This window comes from Apodemus sylvaticus, chromosome 23 (assembly GCF_947179515.1).
Source record: "Apodemus sylvaticus chromosome 23, mApoSyl1.1, whole genome shotgun sequence".
Classification (NCBI taxonomy): Eukaryota; Metazoa; Chordata; class Mammalia; order Rodentia; family Muridae; genus Apodemus; species Apodemus sylvaticus.
Genome location: NC_067494.1, coordinates 37270589 through 37286927, shown reverse-complemented (window position 1 = coordinate 37286927; position 16339 = coordinate 37270589). Strand labels below are relative to the sequence as shown.

At 42.9% G+C, this 16339-nt stretch overlaps 2 protein-coding genes across 4 annotated transcripts in view; one reads left to right on the top strand and one right to left on the bottom strand.

Moving 5' to 3' along the window:
- Scaf8 (SR-related CTD associated factor 8) overlaps positions 1-13635 on the bottom strand; it is a 210505-nt gene extending 196870 nt beyond the window's left edge. For all 3 annotated transcript variants that reach the window (XR_007975252.1, XR_007975251.1, XM_052169693.1), the window contains exon 1: positions 13516-13635. Coding sequence is in view for 1 of the 3 variants with exons in the window: in XM_052169693.1 (XP_052025653.1) it covers positions 13516-13545 (30 nt within the window). In the remaining 2 variants the exon portion in view is untranslated. The remainder of the gene's footprint in view (positions 1-13515) is intronic.
- Positions 13544-14729, top strand: LOC127673724 (uncharacterized). Its single transcript, XM_052169505.1, has 3 exons — positions 13544-13548; positions 13583-14455; positions 14588-14729. The coding sequence occupies exons 1-2, from the start codon at positions 13544-13546 to the stop codon at positions 14421-14423; spliced, it is 846 nt and encodes a 281-aa protein (XP_052025465.1). The 3' UTR covers positions 14424-14455; positions 14588-14729.
- Positions 14730-16339: the final 1610 nt, after the last annotated feature.

The following is a 16339-nucleotide window of genomic DNA, read 5'->3' as shown; positions in this document are numbered from 1 at the left end:
ATTTAAGAATATGGCTTTACTTCCCAAGTAAACTGAGATCTAAAAGCAAGAAGTGAGTTGAGGAAAAATGTAGATTAGGTTGAAAGCAAAATGATTGCAAAAATGAATGCAAAGTATCTAGACGAGGTAGGACAGAATAAAACAAAATCAAAAGAGGCAGTCATTCCTGAAGGAGCAACAGACGAGATAAAGAAGTGCTGACAGCTAGCAGGAAGTAAAACAAGAGCCACAGACCTTCAGATCAACCTTTCAGAGGTGCGAAGACCCACTATGAAGCCCTGGAAGAAACAGCTGCAGGCCAGGAGACCACTTTTCAGACCTGAGGCCCTGCGCAATACCTCAGCCACGCCAGGGCCACTCAACTACCTTCTCCTTCAGAAGGCCTGAAAGGGGGGTTAGTATTTCAATTCTCTCAATGGGGAAGGAGTGACAACTAAATTACACTTTTATAGATGCGCACCAACCATGTTACAGACTCACATCTCACACAGGCTTTTGGCTCACAGAAGTAACTCAGTTCCTGAGACAAAACTAGCCAGCTATGGAGGCCATGCCTGTAAGCCCAACTAGCCAGTTATGGAGGCCGTGCCTCTAAGCCCAACTAGCCAGCTATGGAGGCCATGCCTGTAAGCCCAGTTTGCCCAGTTCCGGGAAGGGAAGCAGGGAGGGCTCAAGGCAGCTGGGCTAGAGAACAGAGCAGCAGGAGCACTCAAGCTCTTCCAAAGGATCCAGGGCAACTCCCAGAAAGTGAGTGGCAGCTCACAGCCCTAACTGCAGGCCCAGACATGCAAGTGATACACAGACATATATATGTGCAGATAAAACACCCATACACAAAACATAAAAATAACTAAGCATCATAAAAACACGAGCAAACAACAGACAGAAAACAAGTCTATCCACTTGGAACTATGTACATCTACACACCTGAATTGGTCCCTAGGAAAGATTGGAGGAACACACTATGCAATGGTGTCAACCTAGTATCCAAACACATCTTAACCAAAACCTCAGAAGATGAATCTACTTACCACATAATTTCATAAAATCCACCTATATGTAAATTTTATGCAATTCTCAATAAGACTTTAGAGCTCAAAATCTTTTACAATGAGTCCATTTACAATAAGAAAAACTGTTTGAAACTGTTAATACACCAAATCTGCCTTTCTTTCCAAAACTAAAGAGGGCACACTACTTTGAGTTTGGACAAAGCATTACCAAAAAACAAAACAAACAAACAAACAAAAAAAAAAAACAGCATGCCAGAAAATGCTGTGGAACTTTTAAATCATTAAAAAGCTATCATTCCCTGCACTCTTACTATTTCCTACTGTCTTCAAAACTAACCACTGTTAAAGGCTGGCAGGCTGCTTTCCAAACTTTTCACATGTATCCATTTTCCTATGTATGTATATGTTCAGTATATGTGATGTGGTGGTTTGAAAGAAAATGGCCCACAGCACCATTAGGAGGTATGTAAGTAAGTGTGGTCTTGTTGGAGGAAGTACATCACTGGGGGGTGGGCCTTTGAGGCCTCCTTTACTCAAGCTTCGCCCAATATGGCTGACAGTCTCCTTAGGTTCCTACTGATCCAGATGTAAACTCTCAGCTCCCTCTCCAGCACCATGTCTGCCTGTTTGCCACCATGATGATAATGGGCTAAATCATTAGCCCCAATTAAATAAGTGTTTTCCTTTATAAACTTCCATAATCATGCTGTCTCTTCACAGCAATAAAACCCAACTAAGACGTGTGAATGTGTATGAACATAAAACAGCCATGTTACACATCCTAGTGAAAATTCCATTCTTTATTACTGTTTAAAGTTGAGCTTCTTAAAAGCTTTGCTAGACTTAAAACAATGAAAACCTTGTTAACACTGACCAAAGTTAATATTGATCCAAAATACTTAAAGTTCAAATATTGTTACTGTCTATCAATGAACAATCTTGGTTAACTATCGTCCAATTTGGAAAATACGCAAAACATAATTTTTAAATAAATGTCTAACTTTTACCTATTACTAAAATAGGTAAAAATACGAGGATGCTTTCCATGGCAACAAAATATTCACAATTATACTACGGTTTCATGTTTTACCTTGAAAAATTGCCTTTCTTTCATAGTTTCTTTTAAACACTAAATTCTATAAATATAGAATTTAGCTTTCCAAATGCCTTACAAAATTATTAGAGTTTTCAAACATCAAACAAGTAAAAGTAGCTAAAAGCTATTATTACCTCTATTTTTTAAATGAATCAACTAAATAGAGGTTTAAAAGAAAAATGATTACAAGTGTATTTACTGGGATGAATAGCTAAGTGATCCTCCAGGGTCCGTCCTGTCTAATGGTACTGAGTGGAAGACTACCACATCTCTCCTCGCACAACTGATATTCTGTCCCATCTTCCTTTGACAGCAGCCACCTTTAAAAAAAAAATCCATCCTGGACAGTTGTGCTAACCCCCACACCTAGCAGTCAGGAGGCAGAAGCAAGTGAATATCTTGAGTTTGAAAAACCTGGTCTACGTAGTAAGTTCCAGGCCATCCCATAAAACCGAGAACAATAAATTATATAAATGTGTAAATGTAGCTGAGCATGGTAGCTCACAGATCTTACAATTCTAGCACTGGGAAGGCTAAGGCAGAAGGAAAACTGCAAAGTGAGTATGAGTTCCAGCTTGACTACAGAGACAGAAAAATGAGACTAAGAAGAAATAAGGCTATTAGTTTGTACTAATTTGGCTACCCAGAAGTTATATAGCCTGAATAAAGTATGAGACCTCATCCTCTAGTCCACTGAATGACATCAATTATAAGCATACTGTAGATAAGTTCTGAATCTGGAGGTTGCAATCCCTTGGGGGTCCAATGAATTTTTTACAGGGGTCACATCAGGTATCCTGCATATCAGGTATTTGCATTATAATTCATAACACTAGCAAAATTACAATTATGAAGCAGCAATAAAATAATCTTGGGGCTGTGGTCACCACAGCATGAGGAATTATATTAAAGGGTCCTAAGTGTCAGGAAGACTGAGAAGCGCTGCTGTAGACAACAGACGCCAGGGCTCTCAGTGTCAGTAAACACAGGCAGAGCTTGTGAAGGTCTCACGTGTCTAGAATTATGTTTGTGTGTGTACAAAAGAATATGTCTAGCTTGATTTACACACACATAGCCACCAAAAGAAGCTTGGACATCTTGGAGAAATGGCTAATCAAGGTTTGATCATAAATAGCTTACTGTATTAGAAAATAGGGGACTGATCAGCAACTGTCAACATGCCCACCACAGTTGGCTTGAAGAAGCTCTGATCGGTTAAAATGGACCATGGTAGATCTTTAAAGGCCAATGAATAAAAAGAATTCATGAGTTTAGCTTACAACAATGTACACAATTCTATAAGCCAGAAAAAAGCTTTCACAGATGCAAAGAAACACAAACACAGTAAACTTAAAAAATAACACTTGGTGACTACATTAGTACTAACCAACCCAGGGAAGAAATAAATGTATGCTGAAACAAATGGTAAAATTTTGGTGATGTTTTCTATATTTACATCAAAATATCTCCCTAATAGGAGATATGGTACAAAGGTAAAGAAAGCAAAGACACCTGTGGCCAAGAGCCAGCATTCCTGCTAACAACACAGATGTTCCTAAATGAAGGTACACAATGTTACTTCTGAAGGATTCCTGACAGATGCAGAACATGAACCTGCAGCAGACCAGTCAGTACAGAGAGAATTCTAAATCAGCCTGCTATCATCCAACACTACCACCTCAAGCTCATAGAAATAAAAGCAGTAACTGTTCCAAATTAAAAGTGGTGAGGCAATCATTAAGCATGGTGTAGGAATTAATTCTATGAGGAAGACTATGAGTACAATGTATAGTGAAATTTGGAAAAGATCTCCAAAAATAATTTCATCAATATTAACCTCCCAATGAATAACACTGTATTATAATTAAGCAAATATCCTTTTGAAGGAAAATAAACAGTTATTCAGAGGTAACTGGCACTCTGGATTAGAATTTACTCTCAAATATTCAGGAAAAAATTGTGTTTGTGTGTTATTTTATAAAGACAAAGTAATCGTCGTGTTTAACACAAAGACTCTTGAGGCTGGAGGGAAGGCTTAGCAGTTAAGGAACACTTGATACTCCTCCCGAGGACTCAGGTTCAACCCTCAGCACCCACACAGTCTCTCACAGCCGTCTCTAACCCCAGACCCAGGGTACCCGGCACTCTCTCTGGTTCTGCCGGGCACCCACTCGATACACATCATACAGGCAAAGCACTCAAATACATAAAATAATAAAACTGTTTTTTAAAAAAGAATCGATGAAGCTTGCACCTAAAATTTTTTTTCTTCCAACTTTCCAATGGGTATGTTTCAAATAATTAAGGAAAAAAATGAATATTGTATGTGGACATGATGCCAATAAAGTTACTAAAAAAGTAAGCAATGGGTCCCCTTAGAAAAGGCCTACTACAGAGGGTCTTATAATCCCCCACTATCATGCCCCCGGGGTAAGTTACTGGATGAGTTTGGACTCTGAGCCTCTGGAATCCTTCGAGCAGGAGGATGCCATCAGCAAGCTATCTGAGGTTGGGGGCCTATGTCATGGCTTGTCTGTAAAAGTCAACTGGGAACCTTTCAATTTACACATTCTGAGCAGCTCCTTGTCTTTATCTCTGCAGAAATGGGACATTCAATTCTATCCACAAAAAAATGTTACCTATTAAGGGCAAGAAGAAAACTGTCAAAAGATCATAGATCAAGACCTTTATGAAAGTTTGTAACTATAATCCCTCTTACCCACAAGGTACACTACACTGTAAGTATCCTCTTGGACAAAAGGGTTGTCAAAAAAGATGTCTTTAGAGACCCAGCTCTGAAACACAAGTGGGAGGCCAAGGTCAAGTCTGAAGAATGATACAAGACAGGGAACAACAGATAGGTTTTTCCAGAAGTGTTACTTTTAGGGATATTTTTGTTTCCACCATTAAAAATTAAAAGCACCCCAAGGGCAAGGACATCTGTACAGGGAGGGCTAAGTCACAGCTTCAAAGTGCACTTCACTCAGCTTCCCACTGGCACAGGAACAGCACCCTCCTCACCTTTCACAGTTCTAAAGAGTGTCTGAAACATGCTAATTTGGGGGAAAAGAAAGAATTTTACACAATAAATACAAATGTCCCTCCATGCCTGTGGCTGTTGCATCAGTGACTTCAACTACAACTAACCAAAAATCATCAGGAAAACTGTTCATACTGAATGAGTACTGACTTTTCCTATTATTCCCTAAACAATATTATTTCCTAAATGCAATACACTGTTTACACTGTATTCAGTAACAGAGGTAGTCTAGAGAAGACTGTAAACGACAGAAATATATTAATAGGTTATATGCAAATCATATGCCTTTTCAGTAAGAGACTTAAACATCTATGAACTGAGTATTTGCAAAGGATGCTGTCCTGGAATCAATCCCCCTAGGACATCCAGGGATGACTACTATAAAAGTCACTCATTTTTATAAAAGTTCTAAAAAACATGTAAGCTAGACATTTCCAACAAAGTGAACAGGTGTTATAAAGATAATTTAATATATAGATGTTTTTGTCTGCAAAATTTTTACTTGAATTCAAGGTTTATGTTAAAGGGGGAAAGGATTAAATACCAATTACTTCATGGCTAAGGGCTGAGCTCAGTGATACAGAGCTCACCATGCTCAAGGCCCTGCACTCAGTCCAAAGAAACAAAAACTTGTGGGAGGATTTTTACTGAACACTTGAACTACTTGATTAATCCCAATGCTGTGTCAACTTCATGGCATCAAAAACATATTACTAAGTTAAAGCCATTAAGTTCGGGGCAACCTTCCCAGTGTCACTATGCAGAGATGTCTACAGTACTCCCCAGGCTGTGTCCACAAAAGTGCATGACTTCAAGAGTTTCGTCCTTTAGCTGTAGGGAAGAAAAGGACCTCTGAGGAACACACCAAATTCATAAGGTGCTAGATCAAGGAAAAGATTTTAAATAAAGACTTATTTCTTCTCCAAAACTTAAACTTTTGTTGCCCATTTACAGATGTTGCCCATGGAGTAACTGTCTCAATTACAGAAGAACTGACCCTTAAAGCTGCATCTTATAATAATTGTTATTCCAAAAAAAAAAAAAAAATGAAAAATGTCAGTAATTCTCAAATAAAACTGAACAACTGCTCTATGTCCCACTCTCGGGAAAACTGGCCATCTCTGGCTCAGTCTACTGTGAGCACTACAGGGGAGGAACAATCTGGCTCTGGGAGGTGAAGCAGACTGGCCAGCAGAAGAGGGCCTACAAAGGAGGATCCCAGGAGCCAGAACTGCTGGGACCAGAGGCCTGCCGGCCTGCCTGAGGAGAGCAGGACACAAGAACAGAACCCCTGGGAGGAGATAGTTTTTTGTTTGTCCAGTTATCACCATATCTAAGAAGATAGACAACTTCCTGGTATATGGTAAGCAGTCACTACATAACTAACAACACATCAAAGAATGCAATCATAGGCCTTTCAAATCAAACTATAAAAGTGACAGACAATTGTAATCTGCAGATTGTAAACTCGTGCTTGACACACATTCACTATCAGTGCTAACCTCTGTAAGGACTATAAGTGATCTATTTCTCACTCTTAATAAATAAGGTGCTGTCCAAGCCTAAGATGCTCCCTGGCCCACAGTGGGTACACTTACAAACCATTCCTATACCTTTATTTGGTTTTATCAGTTCTTATAATGCAAAATGATAAAAATGAAATACATGCATAAAATGTGAATCACAAAGGCCAAATACCATGTTTCCCATCAAGTTTGAGATATCTTGTAAGCAACCACAGGCTACAGAACACTGTTCACCAGCCAAACTTCTTTAAATTCAGACTACCCCCTAGTAGAAAATATAAAATCTGATTTTTGTTTCTCTACTCCTATAGCACATCTCATTAATTTCTTTCCAAACATTAAATTATGAGGTAAGTAATTCATATTAAAATTGTTATTAAAAATGTAGTAAAATTATGTAGAACAGAATACAAGTAAATTTAATGCAATTACAACACATGCTCATTAAGCCAGTAATTTCTTCCCATTTTTAAAAAAATAGCAACATTTCTTATTAAGTTTTAGTCCCTGTATGATCTTTACAGACTTTCTAATATGTTCTATGTGGCAAGTTCTGTGTGCTTCCCATGTCCTGCCCACACAAGCAATCCAGACTCCCACTGCCACAGCACACCTAACGTGTCCCCAGAGCCTGCCTTCTGTGGGCACAGGCATCTTACTATGCTTCTTGTGTCCGTGCTGCTGGGAAGCAGTCTGTACAAGCAGGAGAGGCACAATCCTGAGAGAGAGGAGTAGAGAAAGACGATGAGAAAACACAGACAAACAAAGGGAGCTCACTAGAGCTGAGCTCAGCCAGCGGTCACAGGTCACGGTTGAGCACATTTTTGTCATAACTACTATGAGTTAGAAACTGTCCACTAACAGCAAATCTAGCCCTAGAAAGAGATATCTGAAATCACATATGGAAGTAATAAAGCCATCATTAATTCTAAATTACCTATTGCAAATGATCATAAGATATGACTGTTCAGGAGAGGGAATATACAAGTCCCTTAAATATCAACAGAATTACTCTAAAAAACTTAATGCTAGTCCAGCACACATGAATTTCAAGTGACCATTTTTTGTAATCCTGATTGTTGAGATTATATACACTCAAATCATGCAGAATCAAAATCTACTCAATCTGAGTCACTCTTGTAGTCTAAATGTTATTACTGTGGGTAAGTAAAGAACTTTTAATTATTTTAAAACAGTAATACTAAATACCTTGAACACAATTACTACCCAATATAAAACTCTGATCTGCCCTAACTGAAACCCTCAGTGGAGAACTCCCTCCTTCCCCCTCCATACTTAAATGAAAGTTAAAACTGAGTAAGAGTTCTGACTTACAATTTCCACCTAATCTATATTTCTACAATGCCCTAAAAAAATTACATTTAAAGCAAAGCTTAGGGATGCTCGGTCCTCATAAACATAACTGTATTCAATTAAGTCAAAGACTCTTCCCACTAACAGACTACTCAAGGTAAAAGAAAAGAAAACCACTTCTGTATTTTAAAAGCAAATGTCCAGAAATGTTAGCTACCATCACCAGCTACCAAGTAAATCATCCTTTGCTCAATTATTTGAGACAGACAGGCCTGTGGCTTAAATGCTGCACTGTGCACCAAGGATCTGAAGCAGTGCCGACACTGTCCTCACTGAGCTTGTAACCTGGGTAAAGACTACGTACTTAAAAGTAGAGCCATCATCACATGGAAAGTACAAAGTGCTGTAAAACAACTTAATGAAACCTAAATCTATAATTCTCAACAAGACTGTTACTCCGCCCATAAAGGGAAAATGATAAAGCTAACGACAGAGTTGGATGGCACCAAGCAAGAGGGCTACACAGCATCTCATATGTAAATCAGAGGTGCAGCTGAAGGACCTACTCCCAGTGCTCCACACAGCAAAAGCTATGCAGTCCCAAGTTAGGAAGCACAGTCTACACCGCTGGTGTGGAAGGATTATACTAGTGAAGGCTTCCTTAATTTAAAGCGCTAATCATGTTCCATCTTTAAATAATTTTCTACAACATGGAAAGAAAACTACAGCCTAATACTATTAACCAAACTTCCCCTACAAAACAACAGAGAAAAGGGTATCACAGCCCTGAAAGATGACAGTTGAAGAGAAATGTTCTGCAAATGCTTCCCATAAGTGTTTTTCCTGAGCCACAAACTTTTCATGTTATTCTACCTGTTTCATGTCTCAACCAACCCATGGCTACTACTAGGTACTGATGGGAAGATTATAAAAAGTTCTGTAGTTATTTATACAAACCGCCCCCTCAAAATACAAAACTAGAGTGAAATGTAGACTAAGAAAAGGTCCTGGGTACTAGAGTGAGTCCGGCAAGTGCGGATCTAACAGAGGCTCAGAGTAAGCTATCCAACTAACCACAGAAGGCCAAGGACAGACGACCACTGAGACACCCTAACAAGGATAACCAGGGCCAGATACGCTGCGTGCACCTGTGATCTCACTTCAAACACTGGGGAGGTGGAGGAAGAAGATGTCCAAATTCTAGACTAGCCTCCTCTACATACAGTTCCAACTGAGGTAGCCAATACTCTACCTCAAAAGTCGACTCTTCAAAAAGACTACCAATACTCTATCTCAGAAAGACTGGTCAACTTTTAGAAAGATAAAAGAATTGTCAGAATTTAGAAACTGAGGTAAATCTAAGAATTAAAGTTCAGTGAATCTTCTAGCATCTTAAACCCATAGACTCCATCTTACCTCCTAGTCAGTCCACTCAGAGCAAGAAAAATGAAGCATCTCATGGGGCCATGTGGTCTAAACTACTGTAAGCAGCTATAAAACAGGCTACAAAAATTCACTGCCAACAAAGATTTTATGTTAAAGAGTTATTATTAATTTTTTGATATGTGAAAAATATACTAGGGCTTTTTTTAATTTTTAAATTAAATGACTCTAATGTTTAACTAAAAATCACCCTCCTCTAGTCTTGTCCAGACATAACCACTGCTGACCCTCCTCTACCTCTGCCCAGACATAACCGCTGCTGACCCTCCTCTACCTCTGCCCAGACATAACCGCTGCTGACCCTCCTCTACCTCTGCCCAGACATAACCGCTGCTGACCCTCCTCTACCTCTGCCCAGACATAACTGCTGCTGACCCTCCTCTACCTCTGCCCAGACATAACCGCTGCTGACCCACTCTTACACTTTTCATGTATTACCTTAAACAGTGAGTTTTAAATTTTCTTCCCCAATTGCACTGAAATTTTCTAAAGAAGGCAATTATCTTATAGACATTCCCTTCCCTTTCCTTTTTCAAAAACAAAGCATGAGAGGAGGCCCCTATTAGAACAGCCTCCATTCCGTTGTAGCCTTCACCCCAGTACTGAGAGCCGCTCAAATGAAGATGCTCCCAAGAACACTCAGGCAGGCCCAATGCAGACACACAGTTAAGCTGTCCTTCTCACTAGATGGACTCCAAGTCTCTGTAAGGAGTGACTACTTGGAACAATAGTGAGTTGAGTTCCTCATCATGACTAATTCCACACTGTTCCATCTGATTTAGCTGCTCCCTCACACTGAGTCTCCTGAGTCCTCTAAAGTAAGGACAAACTTTCTCTCATTGTATCAGAATTGGCAATAATGGCCATGGGTTAACTCTCAAGGAAGGATAATGAGGAAGAATTTACTCCAAATTCTTGAACAGAGGATCTCCTGATAAAATAATCTTTAATATAGTGGTGAAGGACAGAGAAATCCTTTGAGAAATTAAGAGGAAGATGCTAGGAGACTGAAATTCATTCACATTTTGCAGATTAGTTTTAAATAAATAAAGCTGTATTCTTAGCTTCACAATCTCTAGCATGCTATTTCCGAGCTGTACTGAATAGAAAGTAAGACAGAATTACATAGTTATATAGAATATAAAGTTTGAGAAATAGTAAGAGAATTTGCTAACATTTCTTATTTTAAACATCTATTTGTTTTGCTTTTGTTTCAGACTGGATTGTACAATACGACTTAGTCTGGTATAGAACAAAAGTATATAGCCCAGACCAGCCTCAAATTCAGAGCAATCCTCCTGTCTCAACCTCTTAGGTGCTGGAATTACAAACTGTGTATCACAACACCCAACTTTCATATTTGAAGCATCTGAAGCATTAAAAATGTCTTGCTAGCCGGGCGGTGGTGGTGGACGCCTGTAATCCCAGCACTCTGGGAGGCAGAGGCAGGCGGATTTCTGAGTTCGAGGCCAGGACAGCCAGGGCTACACAGAGAAACCCTGTCTCAAAAAAAAAAAAAAAATTTCTTGCTACCAAACAGTAATGATACTTTTTTGAGCTAGCCAAGAGTGTAGAGCCACACACCTGTAATCCCAGCACTCAGGAAGCTGAGACCTCAGTAAGACCCTGTCTCAACAATACTAATAATAGTTATTATTACCATGAGCTCAACGTTGATGCCTTAAAAGCCAAGTTCATTGTGAGCACTTGAAAACATGATTTCCTGCCAAGCCTGTAATTCAAACTCCTTCTCCTTTTTGTCCTTTGCAATCACAACTTACTACAACAGGTATGAATGAGCTTTTCCAGTGCTCAACCCAACAACAAACACACACCCCAGCAGCCACAGATGCACAACGCTACATCAATGTTTGCTTTTCTAAATTAACAAGGCTATGTTTCTAAATTAACAAGGCTATGCATTCTGTGCTTAAACAAAAGTATACAGGGATCAAGCCTGGTGCAAACCTATATAATCCTGCTACTAGAGAAGCTGAGGCAGGAGTATCACATAATAAACACAACTCCTCTCTGGACTACAGAGTAAGCGCAAGTGCTATCAGCCTAAGGCAATCTAAGTGAGGACTTCTCCCAAAATAAAGAGGACTGGGACATCTATCTCCTAGGTGGACCCTTGCCTACTGCCAACTTCCAGTCTGAGGGTATATCTCCTCAACCTTGAGTCCATCCTCTACTTTTAAGCTAACCCCACTGATAACATTATATCAAGATAGGTAAAGACTTGAGTAGTCTGAAATCTATAGGGAAAAGGGAAGAAAGAGAAGCAGTGCTACACAGCAAAGGCTGCTCCAGCAGACACACAACAGGAGGCAGCACACCCAGACAGTGTGCCACCAGCCCTTATCCTTCCAATACAGCCCACCCTCACAGTCCCTTCTCCACACTGCTCTACACCTATCATTGTGGGGAGTTCCTATAAAGCCTCTTCAGGGGAGGAGGGCAAACGCATTAGGAGTCTCCTAAACAAAGAGGAAAATTAAGCACAGTGGAAAAGGGTTAAATTCGGTAATTTGGAAATAAAGAGAGGTTTTTTCTGTTGTTTTAGTTTGAGAGAGAATCTATTATAGTTCTAGTTGTCCTGGAACTCTATGTGTACACTCATATGTATATGGCCTTAAACTCCCAGAGACCCACCTTCTTCTGCCTCTCTGAGTATTAACATCATCAAAAGTATTCACCACCAGGCCCACATAAGAAGGGACTTTTTTGTAACTAAAGAACGTACTTATTAGCGCTATGTGCAGCAAATTAAAAAGCAACACGGCTGTTTTCTTATACAGTTAACAAAATACTAAAGTTATTTACAGCATCACTTCCTTTTATTCCATATTCTAAATATATCATTGGGAGGGAGAATTAAGTTTCATAAGAGGATAGCTGTCCATATTATCAGTTATAAATATGCAAGATTTCCAAATGTACTGCTCTCAGTATCAGGAAGTTCACCACTACTTAAAGTAAGATGCATATTCAAGAACTTTATCTAACTTTCAACAACCCCTTTTCAGGCTTTCCCAATGCTACCTACCATAAACAAACAGATAAACAAAAAATTAAGATGAAATTGCAGAAAGGCATTTAAGAGCACTGTCCTATTTGGACATCCACAAATGCTATTTTTAAAACTCATGTACTTAAGACATTAAAAGTCATATTACTGAGCATTAACACTCCCAAAATCAAAAGCTCTGAAATCTCTCCTACATTTATATGTTTCGAAAGGTCCAAGAAGATAATGCTGGGTATTTGCTACATTTAATGTCTGAATTGCTATTATTCCTTAAAAAGAAATTGAATTTAATTTTTTGAAGCCTGTCTTCCAATCAGATCAGTAAATTCAGCAAAGAGTAAAAATTGGACGCCTGCATTAAAAAAAAAAAAAAATTCTGCTTAGCCTGACACGTGAATGAGCCCCTAGCAAATGATTCTCTCGTAGCTTCTTCCCTGCTCTGGGTGCACAATGTCTCCCTAGCAGTTGTGTCTTTCTCCCTAACTGATGATCAGAAGGGCAAGCAGAAATTTTTTTTAAAAAAGAAAGGAAAAAAGGAGGGTGGCGGTGGATCGCAGAATAATGTTGCCTCCCTACCAACCATCCAATTAGCGAAGTCCCTGGCTGGCAAGTCACCTAGTCAACAGAACCTCAATAATAAACACTACGCGTAACGTGACCACGGATCACCACCCCGTGGGTCCTCTCCAGGGCCTCGCATCCGTGTGTCAGCTTCCTCAGTCACCGGGGAGGACCTGCAGAGTGATGTCCTGCAACAGTTCAGACCCTGCAAGGCCTCGGGATGGTGGGGGTGGGGAGGGAAGAGGAGGGGAGGCCTCAGTGGAACCCACCCGGGAGCGTGGCGCGGCCGCCTAGGGGACCGACCCTCCCCCTGCCCTCCCCTGCCCTCCCTCAGCCCTGCCCGACCCAGGAGGGGCGCGGGCCGTTCCCCTCCCCCCACGGCCACCCAGCCGCCGTCGCCCCACCCGGGGGAGCTGCGTGCGGCCCGCGCCCTTGCTCGGCACGCGAGCCCCGGGCCGGGCCTGGCGGGGAGGCCGGGCTGCGGTACGAACCTCGCTGTTGAAGGTCTTCACGGCCTCCATGTTGTCTGCGCAGAGGCCCGGGGCCCGGCGAAGGAAGAGGCGGAGGCTGGGCGCGTTGCGTGCGGAAAGGCGGGCGACGGGCCCAGGAGGCCGCGGAGCACAGCGAGCAGGCGACGCTCCTCAGCGCCGGCGAGGCCCCGGCATGGCCGCGGGGCGGGCGCAGCGAGCAGGACCGAGGCCGCCGGGGCGGGTCGGCGGCGGGGGAGGGGCTGGCGCGGCGCCTTCTCTGCTTCTCCGCCCCGCTCGGAAGCGGTCTCCACACTCAAGCTTCGGCACTCTCCACTCTCCACCCCCTTCTCCTCCTTCCTCTTCCTCCCACGGGCTCCAGTGTCACCTCCCTGCCGCCTAGGCCGCGGGAACCTGCAGCGGGCAGCGAAGACACAGGAGGAAGCGCTGACCGCGGCGGCTGCGGCATCCAATATGGCGGACGCGGTCGAGCCGCGCACTCAGAGTCCGCGGCGCCGGCCAGCGCGCCCCCTGGCGACCAGGCCGCGCGAGGCCCGCGGCCGCGCCAGACCATAGAGACGGCGCGGGCCAGAGCGGCCGGAGTAGCTGCGGCGGGAGCGGGGGAACTCGGGCCCTGGGCTGCCCGCGTCCCCGGCCGCGGGAGCGATCGCTGCGGACGGACGGAGGGGCTCCCTGTGGCTGATCCTGCGGATGAGCGCTGCTCTGAGAAGAACTCCAAAATCCAGGGAAAGAGACCGGATGGAGGAAACTACGGTGTCTCCGTTGCCGCTTCCCGGTGGGATGGCGCCTGCCGTGGAGGCGGGGTTGAAGTGCCTTTGAGAACTTTAGCGGGTATTGACTTAGTTCCTCGTCGCCACCGTGTGCTCCGATCGTTCTGGCGGCGAGGAGCAAACGCTGCACACAAAAGCTGACTCGGGACGCGTGCAGCCGCCGTGCGGGAAATGTGAGCCATGCGAGCCGAGCCTGGGCACCCCCGAGGCGGGCAGGAACCCAGAACGCCCCCATTTGGACGCGGAAATGCGACCCGGTTTTGTTGTTGTTTGTTTGTTCGTTGTTTTTTGTTTTTGTTTTTTAGGAAGCGAGTTATTCCCAAGGAATTTGACCCCAGGTTATCGGAGCAGAGGATGATTGCGGATTTTAGGATCTAGACGTGTTACTGGTGAAACCGCTGCGTGCTTGCTTGAAATTAAACCGGGCCGGAGTAACGATTGGTCCCACTGAACGTTCCCACACTTACTGCCACCCTTGTTGAAAGTCATTTGCCATCGCTCTTTCCAAATTCATGCGAAAGGAAGAGAGGGGAAAATGGACTGCTGTAGATTAGTATTTCCTAAGAGCTAAGTCCAGAGGCCTGTGAAACAGAATCTTTAAGTCGGCTTCATTCACTGCTTTGCTCCCGGTGCTGTTTCGAAGGTAAAAAATTATGATGGGAAGCTTCCATTTTTTCACCTGCTATTTCTAAAGCAGATCATCTCCACCTCTTTCAGCGCACACAGGTCTAACTAACCCTGCCGACGATCCTGGATCGGTCTCCGTGTAGCTTGCATTTTCTGGACACTAGCCAAAATGATCTATTTTAGACACACCCCTTGCTTAACTCCCTGTAATACTTTTCCATTGCCCTTTAAATACATCCTTAGGTCTTGCAGCGGCGGGAAGGCTCTGCTGCCTCTGCACGTGCCAGTCTTCTACGCTGACCCTTGACAACAGAGAGCACTTGCCCACCGGAGAGACTGGTGTGTGCCTCTTCCTGTAGCTAACTGCTGTTGCTCATGGGCGGTTGCTTTTTTCATAGCTGACCTTTCAAGAAGTCTCTGATTATGTGACACCGGGACCTGAGGTTCACATTCAGCCTCACTGAAGCCAGGTTGGACCAAGAATTCCCACTTTGGCCATATTTACTCAGTAACACGTAAAACAAGTGTGACCGAGCTACACCCGGTCAAGTTATTAAAACGCAGTATAAACCACTGAACCCAAACCAGTTAACGTGCTGTGCAATCTGATTCGGAAAGATCCCACTTCCAGGAAAATACCAGAGGACTTTGAGGGGACGAGGGCAGGGAATAGCCTTAGTGTATCCCATAGATAAGGCAAAGCAAGGGAGAAGGAAAAACTTAGTTTTGGCATCTGGACCATTTACAAGGTTTGTATGCAGCTCAACACCTCCAGAATGTTAATGGCTCTGCACTCATGCCACATTATGTATGTTGAACTACACACCCTGGGCTTCATGCATGCTAGGCAAGAACTCTGCCGAGTTATACACTCTGGCCCCCAAATCTCATGTTAAGAGATTCTGACAGTGCTTGGGAGTAAGTCTTACTGGGTAGTTAGAATAAGACCAATAAGGTCCTAATCCAACCTGAAAGGTGCCAGAAGACAGGAGGATACAGAGACCCATAAAGGGAAGACGTGGTGAAGACAGGGAGGAGAGGCTGAGAGCCCGCCACTTTCCAAAATCTGCAGACTAAAAGCAGTGAGGACTCTTGCCAAACCAATTTTTATTTTTGGACTACATTTGGATTTTCCTTCTGAGGGTAAAGCATTCTTCATTGAGAAGGGGTGCTATTTTTTGTTGCCAAAGGTAAACTCAGTTTTATTCTGCAGGGAAGCTGGAGAAAATGGAGCACACACACACACAAACCCCAAAGCTCCCTGTGGTTACATACACGTGTTGGTGTGGCTGGCAAAGTTGTAGGGCCAACTTAAGAGTGGGATTCAGGTTGTAACGGGAGAAGATGGCTTCTACCTTGTCATGGGGCTTGGGAGGATCACATTGCATGGACTAGGAGAGATTTGGTTCAAGGTACTAGCTCCCAAAGTC